At 45.5% G+C, this 15,410-nt stretch overlaps 1 protein-coding gene across 7 annotated transcripts in view; it reads right to left on the bottom strand.

The window, feature by feature from the left end:
- Window positions 1-15,410, bottom strand: part of Dpf3 (double PHD fingers 3) — a 270,465-nt gene that overhangs the window by 130,345 nt on the left and 124,710 nt on the right. For all 7 annotated transcript variants that reach the window (XM_076921762.1, XM_076921768.1, XM_076921767.1 and 4 more), the window contains exon 3: window positions 6,098-6,205. In XM_076921762.1, the coding sequence (XP_076777877.1) occupies window positions 6,098-6,205 (108 nt within the window). The remainder of the gene's footprint in view (window positions 1-6,097; window positions 6,206-15,410) is intronic.

Raw genomic sequence — 15,410 nt, 5'->3', positions numbered from 1 at the left:
GTGGGCGTGATGCTCACTGAGGCCTGTCTCTGGAAGATCTGACATGGAGGATACTCATGACATGGGGCAATCAAGCCCCAGGCAAAAACCCTGAGTTCACACAGACCAGGGTCCCTTCTCCCACAGCAGATGAGGCGCTCCAGGATGGGGTCAACAGTGAGCCCAAGAATCTCGAACATTGCCAAATTCTTAGGACATATCCGGGAATGCACACCCCAGAAGTGTGAAAAGGTGGGCTGGTTGTCTCCAACGTAAATTCTCTGTTCTAGCTTCTGTGCATTTAAAGAGATTCAGTCAAGGGTGGAAAAAATTATTGATTTTTAAGAAAGTTTTGTCCAAAGATTATATATGGTGTTACACAATTTATCTTCCCAGTCATCCATATATTTTAGACATCTTTGATTTTCTTGAGTCACTTTTTGAAAATTGTATTATCAGTGTGTACTTGCATGTATGTGTGTGTGTGTGTGTGTGTGTGTGTGCACGTGCATATATGTGAGAGGGGGAAGAGCATACGTGCCATAGCACACACATGAAAGTCAGAGAGCAACCTTGTGGAGTTGACTGACTCCTTACACTTTACATAGGTTCTAAGGATCAAACTCGTCACTTGGCCTATCTGGTGAGTGCCGTGACCTGCTAAGCCTACTCACTGGCCTATGATTATAATGTTTAAATAATAAATAAAATACTATTCCATTTTATGAATGCAATGTGCATCTAACTGTGCCCCATCAAAGGGCTCTCGAATAGTTTCTGATCTCTGCTTATTGCGATTATGAGCAATGCCACAATAACTAAATATGCTTATAATTTAGATAATATGTAGCTAAAAATTAAATTACACATACTATGTGTGATATTTGAATGAGAATGGCCCTCATAAGCCAGGCGGTGGTGGCACATGCCTTTAATCCCAGCACTTGGGAGGCAGAGGCAGGCGGATCTCTGAGTTCGAGGCCAGCCTGGTCTACCGAGTGAGTTCCAGGACAGCCAAGGCTATACAGAGAAACCCTGTCTCGAAAAACCAAAAAAAAAAAAAAAACGAGAGAGAGAGAGAGAGAGAGAGAGAGAGAGAGAGAGAGAATGGCCCTCATAGTCTTCTATGTTTGAATTCTTGGTCTCCAGTTAGTGGAACGTTTTGGAAAGGATGAGGAGGTACAGCCTTATTAGAGGGATACCACTGGCCCCATGCCAGGCCCAGTCTCTTTCTCTCTCTCTGCCTGTTGCCTATGGATCAGGAGGTAAAGTTCTCAGCTACTGCTCTAGTGCTGTGCCTGGCCATCTCACACCATAATGATCATGGACTAACCCTCTAAAACTGTAAGCAAGCCCCCAGTTAAATGCCTTCTTTTGTAAGAATTGCCGTGCTCACAGTATCTCTTCACAATGGTAAAAACAGTAACTCAGACACTATTCATGATATAGCACTAGCAAAAGAATGACTAGTTCAATAGGCCTGTGCTTGGTGTATGTGTGTGTTCATGTATGTATGTACATGTTTGTGAAGGCCAGGGGTCAAAGTCGGGTTTCTTCCTCAATCACTCCCCTTCTTATTTTTTCTTTGTTATATTGTGTGGATTTGTGTATGTGTGCATGCATGCACACACACACACAAACATCAGAAGACAACCTATGAGAGTCTGGGCTCTCCCACTATGTAGGTTTGTGGAGTCAAACTCAGGTCCATCAGGCTTGGCAGCACTGTCACCTGCTGAGCCATCTCACTGGCCCTCCACCTCCACCTCACCTGCTCTTTCTAAGACAGGAAAAGCTCACTTAACATGGAGCATCAGGACCAATGAAGCCTCCTGCCTCTGCCTCCCTGGCACTGAGGTCAGAGGTGCTTGCCTGGCAAGCTCCTTATTGAGTTATCTTCCAAGTTCTGAGCCAGTACTTTTTAAATACTAACGGGGCTACTAAGACTGCTCTCCACTGTCATAGACAGAAGGAACCATATTCTTACTTGTCCCTCTCTTTTTCCCTCACTGTGGCAGGCTCATGCACGTACACACATACACACACATGTGGACACACATACATGTACACATATACACAGACTTACACACATACACACATTTATACATACACATGCTCACACATATATATACACACAATAACTGTTACATATACATACACACATGCACACACATGTACCCCATAAATATGCACGCACACACATGCACATACACATACATGTACACATATATGCATGCACACACATACATGCATACACATGCATGCACACATACACATGCATGCACACATAAACACATACATGTATACATACACACACTTATACACATACATACACACATGTACACACACACACATATACACACATACATACACACACAGAGCTGACCTAATAGGAATTTATAGCGAGTCCTCCAAAGACTCGATCAGTGATTCTCCTCTGAGTCACACCCTGTGGTATCAATCAAAACTCTGAGCTCTCTTAGAGCCCAAATCAAATGGAATAAGATTAAGAAATTACCATTTAAAAATATTGTCCAAATCTGTTTAGAGAGGACATACTCCCAGAAAAGAAAGAGTTCCCTTAAGTAGAAACTGCATCTTATAAATGATGAAGGCAGAGACATTAAGAAGCAAGCAGGCTGCACCACCCCCACGAGGGCACTGGAGAGCGGCTGCATTCCCCTACCCACCAGAAATGACATTCTTTTGTAGAAATCCAGCCAGAGACAGTCACCTACTACTTTTGCCCAAAGGTGCTTGTGTGCTCACTGAGGTTGAAGGTATATTCTTGAAACTTTGGCCTATGTGTTAGAATGGGGAAATAGTTCCATCAATAAGGTGTCTGCATGCAAGCATGAGGACCTGAGTTCAATCGCCAGAATCTATACTTAAAAATAAATAAAATTGAAAAGCTAGGTACCATTTCATGTCCGTGTTATCCCAACACTGACAAGGCAGAGAAAGAATTCTTGGGGCTCAGTGGGCAGCTAGGCCAGCTGAGTCAGTAAGCTCAAGGCCAAGGGAGACCACGTCTTATAAAACAAGGGAGATGGGTCCTGAGGATGGGCCCTCAAGATTGACCTCTGGCTTCTGTATGGATGAACAACCACACAAACACAGACTCAAGTGTACATTCATACACATACACATACAACACACACACACACACACACACACACATCCAAAGGCCATCCTGTATCATCTCCAGGAAGACCATGGCATGCTGCTTTGATGGTATTTCATCCTGGCTGCTTCCGGGTACCAGGGTAAGGCTATTGCCTAGGCATCTTTTCTTGCCACTTGCAGAGGGATTCTGAGCACCAGGCAGTACAGACCCAGAAAAGCCTGGCAAATAACTGGCACTTGGCCAAAGGCTTGAAGGTTTGGGTGTCTGGTTTCATGGGTTTCATAGTAGGTCTAATTTTCCAAAGCAGGACCAAGTGTCTCTGAGAAGCATGTATGGCTCTAAAGTTCCTGATTCCCAACCTCGGCTGTTTACTGTGTCTCAGCACCTGAGCCCTGACTGGTAGAACAGGCCTCCCAAGACACCGCAGCTGCAGCCACTGGGGGATAACGACATCTTAAGAGTCCACACAGAGCTGTGACTGCTCTCTCCTTAACAGATCCTGCTCTAGAGCCCTGGGCATCTTTGGTCCTTTCTCTCTGAAGTTGATACAGCCACTCATGATTGAAGCAGAGACTCTAGAAGTCTTTCCAAGAGTCTCAGATGCAGCCACTGTATGCTGGAGGGAACTGCTACCAAAGCCCACCAGCCCTGCCTTCTCCCTCAGCCATTATGACGAGCCAAGGATGGAGGTGGGTCTCCAGCACCTATAAACACAGCTGCTCCCACTCAGCCGCGGACAGGAAGCAGATGCTGGGAGGCCAGGATACCTAATGTGAATATCCACAGACAGATCAAACCCTCAAAAATCACTTTTGCCTCAGTCCCACAAACAGTGGTCCAGGGCTCCTTAAACACATGATCTACACAGTAAACACCCTTGACTCTGTCCACAGGCTGACTGCTCTCACCTATGAAATAAGCTTAAAACATTGTTCTCCTCCATACCCTCCCTAAGCTCCATCCAGCTCCGGGTAGGAGCAGGTGTCTGCTGAGCAGAGGAAAGTTTTGGAAAGGGCTATGCCAAGCACTATGCTAATCAGAAGCCACTGCTGAGGAAGGTGGTGACTCAGGCCCCTGGATGACAAGAATTTGTGGGGCACACATGAACCCAGCCAGCTATTCAGTCCTCTCTAGGGATTCTCTACCACAGCTGGGGAAAGGGACTCTCCTGCTAGGTGCTGAGTCTGGGACCTCTCCATTAAAAGAGCATGCTGCACACGCCACAAGACATCCAACCCCCCATGACAGTTTTGGGCACCCAGGATTTACTGTTCTGTGTATCTATTTTCCATTTTTGGTATAGGTTAATTAGGTTTGAGTTGTAACACTTACAACTGAAGGAACTGAAACCATCTCTTGGTGTACTTGAATATTCAATACATACATTAATTTTATACTCATCAAATAAATGTCTAAAGAGACCTATCTGCAGCATGTAGCAGCAGAAAAAGTTCCTGAATAGGAACTCAATACATTTGGATTCCAGGCTGGGCCCATAGGAATTCCTGTGTGATTTTGAACGAGTTTCTTAACTTGGCTGTAGTGCGATAAAGTAAGGAACTGGGGTTAGTGATGCCTTCTGTTCTTTTATGCTAGATGTATTTGATTTTATGACAGCAACAGACTTGCCGTGTGGATCAGGTTGGCCTCGAACTCACAGAGATCCACCTGACTGCCTCCAAAGTGCTGAAATTAAAGGTGTGTGCCAGGCACCCAATGCAGTCTTTCATTCTTGTGGTTGGTTTGAGGTTGTTTGTTTGTTTGTTTGTTTGTTTGTTTAGATGGAATCCCATATATAGCCCTGCCTGACCTAGAATTCACTACATTACCTAGGCTGGCCTCAAGTTCATGTTGACTCCAGATGCTACCACTACTGTTGCTACTTGGGGGTCAAATCTTCTGTGTGGTGTTAGAACCACACTGACCGATACACCTCCATGAGCCACACGTGTCTATTAGGTACCTGAACCGTGGGGCTAGAACAAAACAAGACATGAAAAAGTGTCACACACACACACACACACACACACACACTGCAATTCAGTCAGAAAATACAAGCATGGAACAAAAAACACCAGAGAGCTCCCATCAACCCTGGAGTGGTGCATGCTGGGATGACAGTACTTGTGCTGGCCTCCAGCCCTGATCACACTGAGGACAGTCTGTGACTAAAAAGCCAGTCACTCATTTGACATTTCACTTGTCACTTTTACCCATGCACTGGGTGGAGTCCAAAGCAGAAGAAATCATCCGAACATTAAGGGGTTCCATGAGAACTGAGGACCCCACATACTGAGCAGGGGTCTGCAGTGAGATGACATCTGCCTTGGCTGTGTCATGCTCTGTAGCCCAGACATGGATGTGAAGACAGATGGCCGAGTGTCTGAAGTTACAGACGAGTCAGGTAAAGATGCCTGCACCCCAGGGATACATTTTACAACCTGACTCACACAACCCCAAATCAAGGTCTAATTTAACGAGCTAGCCGTTTCATTCCAAAAAGTGGTATGGGGGTATGTGAGGTAGCCCCCAGAGGACTCCTGCTTCTCTGAGAAAGCATACCTGGGTCAAAGTGTCTTTGTTAATGTTACAAGGAAGGGAAGACCTGAAACTTTGTATTGGGCTCTGGTAAGAGAGGGAGACCGCTGAGGCCTGGCCCCTGCTACTGCCAGCTTTGTTTCTCAAGGGTGACAATGGAGAGGAGGGGACACAAGATCCCAAAGCCCAGAGAAGTTTGGAAGTCAGCAGGAAATATTTACACACAGAGTGAGCACACGCACATTTCTGTGTAGCATGTGAGCACCGTTCTCCTGCCAGAACCTTACCCTGTTGAGCATTTTTGGTTCATTTTATTACTTCATCTTACTTTTTCTTATAGTATAGGGGTTGGACTCGAGACTTTGCACATATGTGACAAGCATTCTTCTAGCGATGGAGCTGCGGCTGCCTCAGCCCAAGAAGAAACTCACCACGTGGACACAGGACACTCACCAGGTTTTATTTCCAGGAGTCGCAGCTTTGGATCCTCTGGTGGGTGCAATCGTCGCTTCTTACGCCAGCAGCGGGCAGGGTACGTGTACAGCTGGCCCGGAGCAAGGCCTGTAGACAGACACAATGTAAAGATAAAAGGCTACAGACCAGAATGGACATTACCGCTTCCTCTGCCCAACTTTGTCATTCACAGTGAGAGACAACTAAAGCCCAGAGAGGGGAAGGGCTTGTTAGTGTCACCTGCTGAGCCACAGGAGAGCCGAGGCATATCTATTGTGACCTCTAGTACATCACAGGACATCGAACTTTTCAGCAGACCCATTGCTAGGCAGAGCCACCACCTATAGAGAGAGAATCTCTTGTGTACTGTATGGATACATCACCTGTCAATAAAAAAAGAAAAAAAACAAACCTATGACCTATATGAAAAGATAAGAATAGAAGGTGGGGCGTCCAGTAGGCAGAAAGGATTCTGGGATAGAGCCAAGCCCAGGAGACTTGTGCCCTGGCACAAGAAGGAGGCCAGCCACATGAAAGCTGAGCAGAGGTAACCAGCCACACGGCAGAACTTAAATTAGAATAAATGGGATATTAAGATATGAACTAGTTGGAGAACGAGCCAAAGTTATTTGCCTCCAAATTTATTTATATAATAAAGCTTCAGGGTCGTTATTTCTGGGAACGGGGGTGCAGCTTGCAGTAAACACCCCTACAACAACCAATCTGAGAAAAACCATACTATCTGGCCTCAGAGAATAGCTGAGGACCTTCAGACCCAAAATGAGCTTGTCAAGAGTCCACCTTACTACCAGGTTTGTAAGTGACTGTCCCTCTGTCCAGGGCTAGATTAGGCAGTCTCCCTTCAAAGAGGAACAGCAGAAGTCAGTGAGCCCACCTGAGAGATAGCCTCAGCTAAAAGCATTTCAGAGACACAGCATCAAAAGAGCCAGATCTTCTTATAGTGTTCTCCCACCAATAGCCATTTGCAGAGACCAGAAGACGACCTGGGCAACTCACGGAGGCATGGCCTGTCCTGGACACCCACTTGCATGCTCTGTGTTCCTACATGCCAGGCCTCATAAAGAGAAATCCAGAAGTCCATAGGATGAACTTCTGTCTAGGAGTCCATGAGATGGGTAAGCATGCACTGTCTCCCAAAAGCAGTTCCTATCCACATTTGACTTCTAAATACCACCAGTTCCAGGGAGCAGGGGGGTAAGGGGGGGAAGGCAGGTAGGTTGCTCAGTGGTTAGAACACTTGCTACACTAGCGTGAGGACCTAAGCTCAATTCCCAGCACTAGAAGGCTCGTGTCTCTAACCCCAAGTGCTAGGGAGGAGAAGTGAAGACAGATGGATCCCAGGGGCTTGCTGGCAGCCAGTGGAGCCAAAACATCAAGTTCTGGGTTCACTGAGCAATTCTGTCTCAAAAACTAAGGTGAAGAGGGATGAGAAAGATCCTCTAAGTCAATCTCTGGCTTCCACATGCATGCATGAGTAATCACACTTGCACACATATACATGCATGCATACATACATACATATATACATATGTGTGTGCATGCATACACACACACACACACACTACCACCACCACAACATAAAAGTTAAGTGGGGGCCGGACGGTGGTGGCGCATGCCTTTAATCCCAGCACTTGGGAGGCAGAGGCAGGCGGATTTCTGAGTTCGAGGCTAGCCTGGTCTACAGAGTGAGTTCCAGGACAGCCAGGGCTACACAGAGAAACCCTGTCTCGAAAAACCAAAAAAAAAAAAAAAAAAAAAAGTTAAGTGGGGGAACAGTTTCCATAAGCTCACTTGTCATCTTACTCAGTTGTCGGGTTGGATCCAAAGCAGAGGCAGCTATACGGGTAGTAAAGGGTCTCAACTTCTCGGGTAACCGTGAGAAGTATGCCTTAGTGATACAGCTGTTCCCGTGGTTTGCAGGATGGTGATATATTGGAAATGTGTATCTCCACCCCATTGATTCTCAGGAGCTGGAAGGCCTAAGGATCCACCCACGCCAAGTGGCTACAAGGCTAAATGAATCAAATAAGTAACCTTGAGCTCCCTGGCCGTGGAGAACGGGGGCAGCCATGACCTCTCTCTGAGAGAAATTGTCCCCAGAAATAGCTCCACGTTCCTGTTGTGACCCACTTGAGGAAGATGCTATCTCTGGTCCTGTCATTCCTGAATAGATGCACTCACTGTGGATCCCATCCAGGTGCTCAAGCTACCCCTGGGGAAGGCCCCCCCTGGGATCTTAGCAAGGACCCAGACACTGGCTCACTCCTCTGTATCACAGAACAAGCCCCAGTGGTTACAACTCATTATGGGCTAGTGACTCTGTAATCAGCGGAAACAGTGAATACCTGAAGAACTCTGAAATTCCAGAGCCCAAAATTCATACCAGACCTCTGCTCTGAAGGGAGTAATAGGCCTTTAAGAAAAGGAAACAACTGTTTTTAAGGAACTTTATAGATTGTTTTAATGCCTGTTGAGACCCTCTGGAGGCCTGAATAGCATCTACTAGCTGCTTGTCTATGTTCTCTGATGCACCAAGACTGGTTTAATGGCCCTTCCTGTAGGGTCCCAATTTCTTGTATTTCCCCCAAGGTAATATAATCAATTGCCTGCATACTAGTGTCTCCCCTACTGGTTTTGAAAGAGCCAAGGTGGCAGGAAGTACACCCCCACTAGTGTCCGTGCACTTGGCACACCATATTTGGCAAAGCACATCTAGGAATCCTCATATAAACTCAACCAGAACTAAACAAGACTCAGAAATACAAGAAGGAAATAACCACTGGCCCTCATGGTTCTGGCTCCAGGGTACTCAGTCACCCAGACACAAGCCATTCGAGAAAGGCTAAGAGATGGCTCAGTGGTAGGTACCTTACCTAGCACACACAAGACCCTGGGTTCAGTTCCCAGAGCCACAAAGAAAGAAAGGTCTTGCTTGGTAAGCCATCCAGAAAACTCTGGAAAGTGGGCTCTGGACTAAGGGTTTAGACTACCAGCATCTGTGTGGCCATCTCTGTGCCACGAGGGTCTCTTCTTGCTCTGTCCCCTGTTGATCTCTGGAATTTCCAACCTGAACCAAGGCTGGTAACTGAGAAGAAGCTGATCCTAACCAGCACTCTCAAAGGGTTTAAGGAGCCAAAATTTGAAAATGTCCACACATGTCTGGGTACTACATGCTTCTTACACTCTAGCCACTGCCCTACGGGTTAATGTCACCGAGGTCATTAGCTATACATCCACTCTCCTGGGGAGTGAAGGTTGGTGATTTTAGGGATGTCCAGAAGACAGACTGGGTTTGCTTTCTAGCTTGGAGAAGCCCTGAAGCGCGCAGAAGAACCTCACATGCATGAGTGTTAGAAAACACCACAACCGGTGTCAGAGCCTGCCTCCCTCCTGTAAGAGCAGGTCACCAGAGATGCCTGCCTCAGGGGAATATGGGGGAAATTAACTGATGTTCGAGAAGATTCTGCAACTACGAAGACTGGACATGCGGAAGCTGCTGACCATCACAAGCCAGTTGATACAGATGAGTCTTGGACCCTGTGCCCATGTGACAACCTTGCCCATCATTGCTGCACAATTCAGCCACCAGGGTGGAAATGTGCTCCCCTTTTAATTTTGCTTTGAATCTGCCTTGTCTCAACAAGTAGATGGGCCCCACAGAACTCCCCTAGGGCTCTTTACCCCTGGTTCCTCGTGCTGCCTGACAAGCTGACAGGCTCCAGGTCCCCTTTCTAGGACCAACGCATCCCTCCCTGCAAGTTGCAGTTATGGAGAAAAGAGCAGAGTCCCGTGAGACTGGTGTTGTTTATCTCATTAGAACAGGAGGCATATAACTCAAAGGCCTGTGTGTGGGAAAGGCAGAGGGAAGAGGAGGAAGAAAAGGATGGAGCCTCAGCCACTGTCAGGGAAGCCAACCTTGAGGACTGATCCTAGGGTTAGGGGTGGGTTAAAGAAGAAGAAGTAGGAAGCAGGAGACAAGATGGGGACCAATCATCCCTGGCAACCAAGGCCACAGCTACCCCTTCCCCCAGTCACAGACCCCCTGTGAAAACTGCAGCAGTGTTGCTTAGAGCTGCAGCCCCGGTTCCCACACTCTGCATGTGTGAAAGTACAGGGCAACTGGCACAATCATACAGAAATCTGCATGCTTGCTGGGTGAACTGGTTCCATGGAAAACTGCCACGATGAGCCTGCTGCCTAAGTGGCCAGCAGATTGCACACAAACACCTCACTTTGACTAGGGTCCTGGTTTGAAGGTAAGTCTGAATACCTCTGACAATGCCTGAGCCAGGAAGAATTGGGAAGACAAAGTGACATAGAAACGGTACAGAAGGAAACAGAAGAAAGTGCAGCAGAAAAAGGGCTGAGAGGTCTCTTGCTCCAGCCAGATTCAAGCAGTGGAAGTTCAAGTCCAGTGAGGGAAGGTTCCTCCGCAGCATGGTGAAGGTGGAAAGTAAAGACCTTGTCACCACAATGGGTCATTAATGGCCTTCACATTGATAGGCAGATAATGACAAGAGATAGGAATTCTTCACCAAGACTGGGCATTAAGTAGCCATAACCTAGTCCTTCCTGTGCTGGAAAGAAAATTCGTACATTCACAGGATGGTATATTAGCCAATACCAGTGCTAACCTGCTTTTATTCTGAATCCAATTTTACCTTCCAGAACCTGGGCCAGTTTGTCCACCTTCTCTCCCAAGAGTCACCAGGAATCATCTCCATCCCGACCCTCCATCCCATATACCCACTCATGTTGAATCATCTAAGAAGCTGAGAGAACCAGAGAGGAGTGGGAGGGAGCATAGGAAAGAGACAGGAACCTCTGCTTGGATCCAGATAACAGGATCAGAGACCACAGATGAAGGACTCAGATGCTTCTGGCCATTCATCACCTGTCCACAGCCCACCAAGCCAGACAAAACAGGACGGGCATTCGTGAGCCTCCACTCAGAGCTATTTACCCATCTAAAGAGCTTCTCTGCGTCTCACTCCTATTGGACGTCACCACAATGGGTCATTAATGGCCCTCACATTGACAGACAGATAATGACAAGCATTGGAAATTCTGCACCAAATCTGGGCATTGAGTAGTTCTTGAACTATTAAATCTGAACTAGAACCAGAGACATGCCAAGTCACTTATAAGTGAGGAAAATGTCTGCATAAGGAATTTTGCACAGATAACTCTTCCTAGTATCGCCTGGGATCTGTCCACACCTCTGCTTGAAAAGCATCCATTTTAGACCATCCTCACAGGGCCAGAGTGAGGAGCACAAGCCCCAGGCAGGCTTGAAGAGTGGACAAGAGTATTTCCTAAGCACACCAGGGGTGTGTCCCTGAAGCTCCACCCACCCGCTCAGCTTAGCTCAAATCTGCCCTGTTTCCAGAGCCATGCATGAAGCATTCCTGACCCTTCCCTAAACAATGAGCGTCTGAGCAACTGGCACTGCACTTCAGGTCTTAGTTCATATCACCGTGAACATCACTCCTGCCTGCCCACTCTAAGATTCTATCCTGGTATCTCTCATGCCATGACTACCCTGGCTTTCTCAACATGGACATGTGGTGGGCTTCTTCTGATCCAGGGGTTTCCAAGCCTCACCCCTATCAGCCTTAAAGCAGGCACAGCAATAGATGCTGACATTCACCAAGCTTTCCCCTTGGGGCAGAAACTCCAGGAGACATTTAAAGGCTGAATCAGGAGGCTAAGGGTAACTTTGTAACCAGCTCTAATTGACTCAGCTCCTAATGAAGTCTGCTCATAGCAGAGGCATAACATCTTTCCACTCCACCCTACACAAGTCTCAATGGGTCACCCATTACCCAGAAACAGGACTGAAGCAAGTTCTACCCTATAGGAAAACAGCATCCAACACCAAGACCATGAGGAAAAGCGCCCCAGTCCTTCTGCCTGTGCCCACCGATCCACTTCCTGTGGAACCCATTTGTCTGTCACATCACATCCATCAGCACTGCCAACGCTAACTGCTCAGAGAAAACATGCCTCCCAATGACATAAACACATTGTAACAAGGCATCTGAGATATATGAAGAAGCAGAAACCCACCAGGACCCACTATGAACACTCATCAGAAGAATTTGTTTAAAATAATGAGTGCAAGGAGATGGGGCTAGAGCATGCCTTTAGTTCCAGCATTCAGGAAGCAGAGGTAGGTAGTAGATTTCTATGGGTTCAAACCAGGCCAGACTGTTCTACATAGTGAGTTCTAGGCCAGCCAAGGCTACATAGTGAGACAAGAAGAAGAAGGAAGAGGAGGAGGAGGAGGAAGAAGAGGAAGAGGAAGAGGAGGAGGAAGAAGAGGATGAAGAAGAAGATGAGGAAGAGGAGGAAGAAGATGAGGAAGAGGAGGAGGAAGAAGATGAGGAAGAGGAGGAAGAAGATGAGGAAGAGGAGGAGGAAGAAGATGAGGAAGAGGAGGAGGAAGAGGGGGAGGAGGAGGAAGAGGAGGAAGAGAGAAAGAAGAGGAAAAAGAAAAAGAGAGTAAGGGAAAGGAAAAATGAAAAGATAACCATGTAACCTTAAAAATCAAAGGTCTGACCACTGTCTGGAAGAAGAATCACCTCTACAATGTCCCTGACAAGTGTGCTCAAAACCACAGCCTTTGCTTCAGTGTCCCTTGTCCTCTCTCTGTCATGACTCAGTCTTCTACACTGCTGAGACAGGATGAGGGATGTACAACATCATGAAGAAGTTGGTATCTCTAGCAAAACCCCCTAACTATCCCCCCTTTGACCTACCAATCCCATTTCCAGGAATCCCAAAATGTAAAAATGCATATCCACTGTAGTTTAGCAATTGTCCTTCTACGAGGACCTTTGTAAACAAACAACAAAATACACATGCAAAGGATGTGTTAAAATGGGTGTGGTGGGCCTTCTATAACCCCAGCACTAATTCCACCACAGGGAGGGAGAGGCCCAGAGGCTTTGGAGTTCAGGGCCAGACTCGATTACAGAATAAATAAAACCCTATCTTCAACATGGAGAGTAGGGGGCACCAGGGATGTGGTTCATTTGGTAGAGTGCTTGCTTGGTGTACATGAAACCCTGGATTCAGCTCTCAGTAAAGCATACATCCAGGCATGGGAGAGCATGCCTATAATCTTAGCCCTTGGGAAGTAAAGGCAGGAGGATTCAAAATACAAGATTATCCTTGGCTAGAAAATGAGTTCAAAGCCATCCTGGGTTACATGAGGTTGTGAAGTTAAAAAAAAAAAAAAAAAAATTAGAGAGAAAAGAAGGAAGAGAGAGTTAATTCTACCAAAAGCTATATTTTTTAAATAAATTAAAATGAAAGCCTCTAGTCAGAAGTAAAAAGGAAAATAAAATTACCCATAAAATACTGCTACAACTTCTACATGTATTAAAAATCCAATAATATTCTGAGCAACTCTTTCTGGTTGTTCGTTTCTAGACAATGCATGTGTGCACATACAAGTGGGTGTGCATATTTGTGGCATGGATCATGCATGAAAATCAGAGGACAACTTGCAGGAGTTATTTCTTTCCTTCCACGGTGTGGTTCCAGGCTAGAACTCCAGGATAGCTTGTTTGACTCAGCAGCACATGCCCTGATATGCTGAGCCATCCCTCAGGACCCGATGAGCAATGATGTACAACTAATTTAAGTAGCTTATTCAAATAGACAAACTACAAAGCTTACTCAAGACAAAACTGACAACATAAATAGCTCTATGTCAGCTTATGGAATTAAATTTATAGTTCAAAAACATGCCCAAGAAATTACCAGATCCAAATGGGTTCACTGGTAAATGCTATAAAACATTTATGGGAAACAATTCCAATTCTATAGATAAAGTCTTAGAGAAATTTGAAAAGGAATAAAAAGAACTTCCTCAACTCCTTACATGAAGGATCCTTTGGTACTCAAACAAGACGCCATCACACAATGGCTATAGACTAGTATCTCTTCAAATAGAGAGGAAATACAAATAAAACCTTAGTGGCATGAAGCCAGTCATATAGCCAGAAAATACGTCATGACAAGTAATGCTGATCCCAGGAATATGCAGCGCTAGTGGGACGTTCAAAACCAACCAGCACAGCTTACCATATTAACAAGCCATAGGTGAGGAAAAACATGATCTCAATAGACATTTAAAAAAAAAAACAGAATCCACTGACATTTTTTAAAACTCTCAGGGGCTGCAGAGATTGCTCCTCAGTCTGCCCAGAAAGTTTCTATGAACTACAATCGCCAGTAGTAAATAAATAATAAGTCTGAAGCTATGCTTAGAAAACTCGGCAGTGAAAACCATCCATTTCCCCAGCTGCAACTATAGATTTGTAGACATTAATAGACAGTAAAATCTACACAATAGTGCAAAGGGCCTAAGATAATAAAAACATAAAAAATAGAGAAATATAACATCTTTTTTTTTTTTTTTTAAGACAGAATCTCACTATGTAGCCCTGTCTGGCTCAGAACTAGATACTTTGACCAGGCTGACTTCAAACTCATAGAGATGTGCCTGCATCTGCCTCTAAGTCCTGGGATTATAAAGTGTGCAACACTACACTCAGCTTAACACCACCTCATTTTAAGGTGTACTATGAAACTACATAAACAAGTAAAGACAGACAAAGAGCAACAGAACTTTAGGGTCCACAGGGAGACCCACAGATGTGTGGGCCTCTAATCTTGAATAAAAATACAAAGAAAATTCAAGAAAGAATAGTCTTTTCAACAAATTATACTGAAGGAAATATCTGCAAAAAAAAATAAACTAGTTCATACTGTGCACTGTATACAAATTATGGCACCAAAATAAAATCTAAAAATATAAATTCTAGGGAAAACCTGTACCATTTAGTAGGCGGTAATTTCTCAGTTTTTACACTGCCAAAAGCCCAATTCATAAGAGAACAGGACAAAGTGATAAATTGGATTTCACAAAAAAATAAAAAATAAAAAAAAAATAACCCTTCTGCTTGTTGAAAGAGGCAGTTAAGGCAACAAAAATACAAATCAGAGATTGAAAACATTTGCTCTGTGTGTGTGTGTGTGTGTGTGTGTGTGTGTGTGTGTGTGTGTGTACACACCTTAGCAGTGAGCAGATGAGTAGACTGACCATGTGATCCTGGGAATATAGTAAGAAATCCTGTATCTTTAGTTCCTCTTCTCTGATTCCCTAAGGATCCTTCTGTGCACTAATAAGATCACCACTGACTGGAGGCTTCAGACTGGGAGTGTCGCCAGGGATACCAAACACACAATTATCAGGCTGGAGCTTCCAGTCTCCTCCAGA

The sequence above is a fragment of the Arvicanthis niloticus genome, chromosome 23 (assembly GCF_011762505.2).
Source record: "Arvicanthis niloticus isolate mArvNil1 chromosome 23, mArvNil1.pat.X, whole genome shotgun sequence".
NCBI lineage: Eukaryota > Metazoa > Chordata > Mammalia > Rodentia > Muridae > Arvicanthis > Arvicanthis niloticus.
This window is presented reverse-complemented; position numbering and strand designations above follow the sequence as displayed.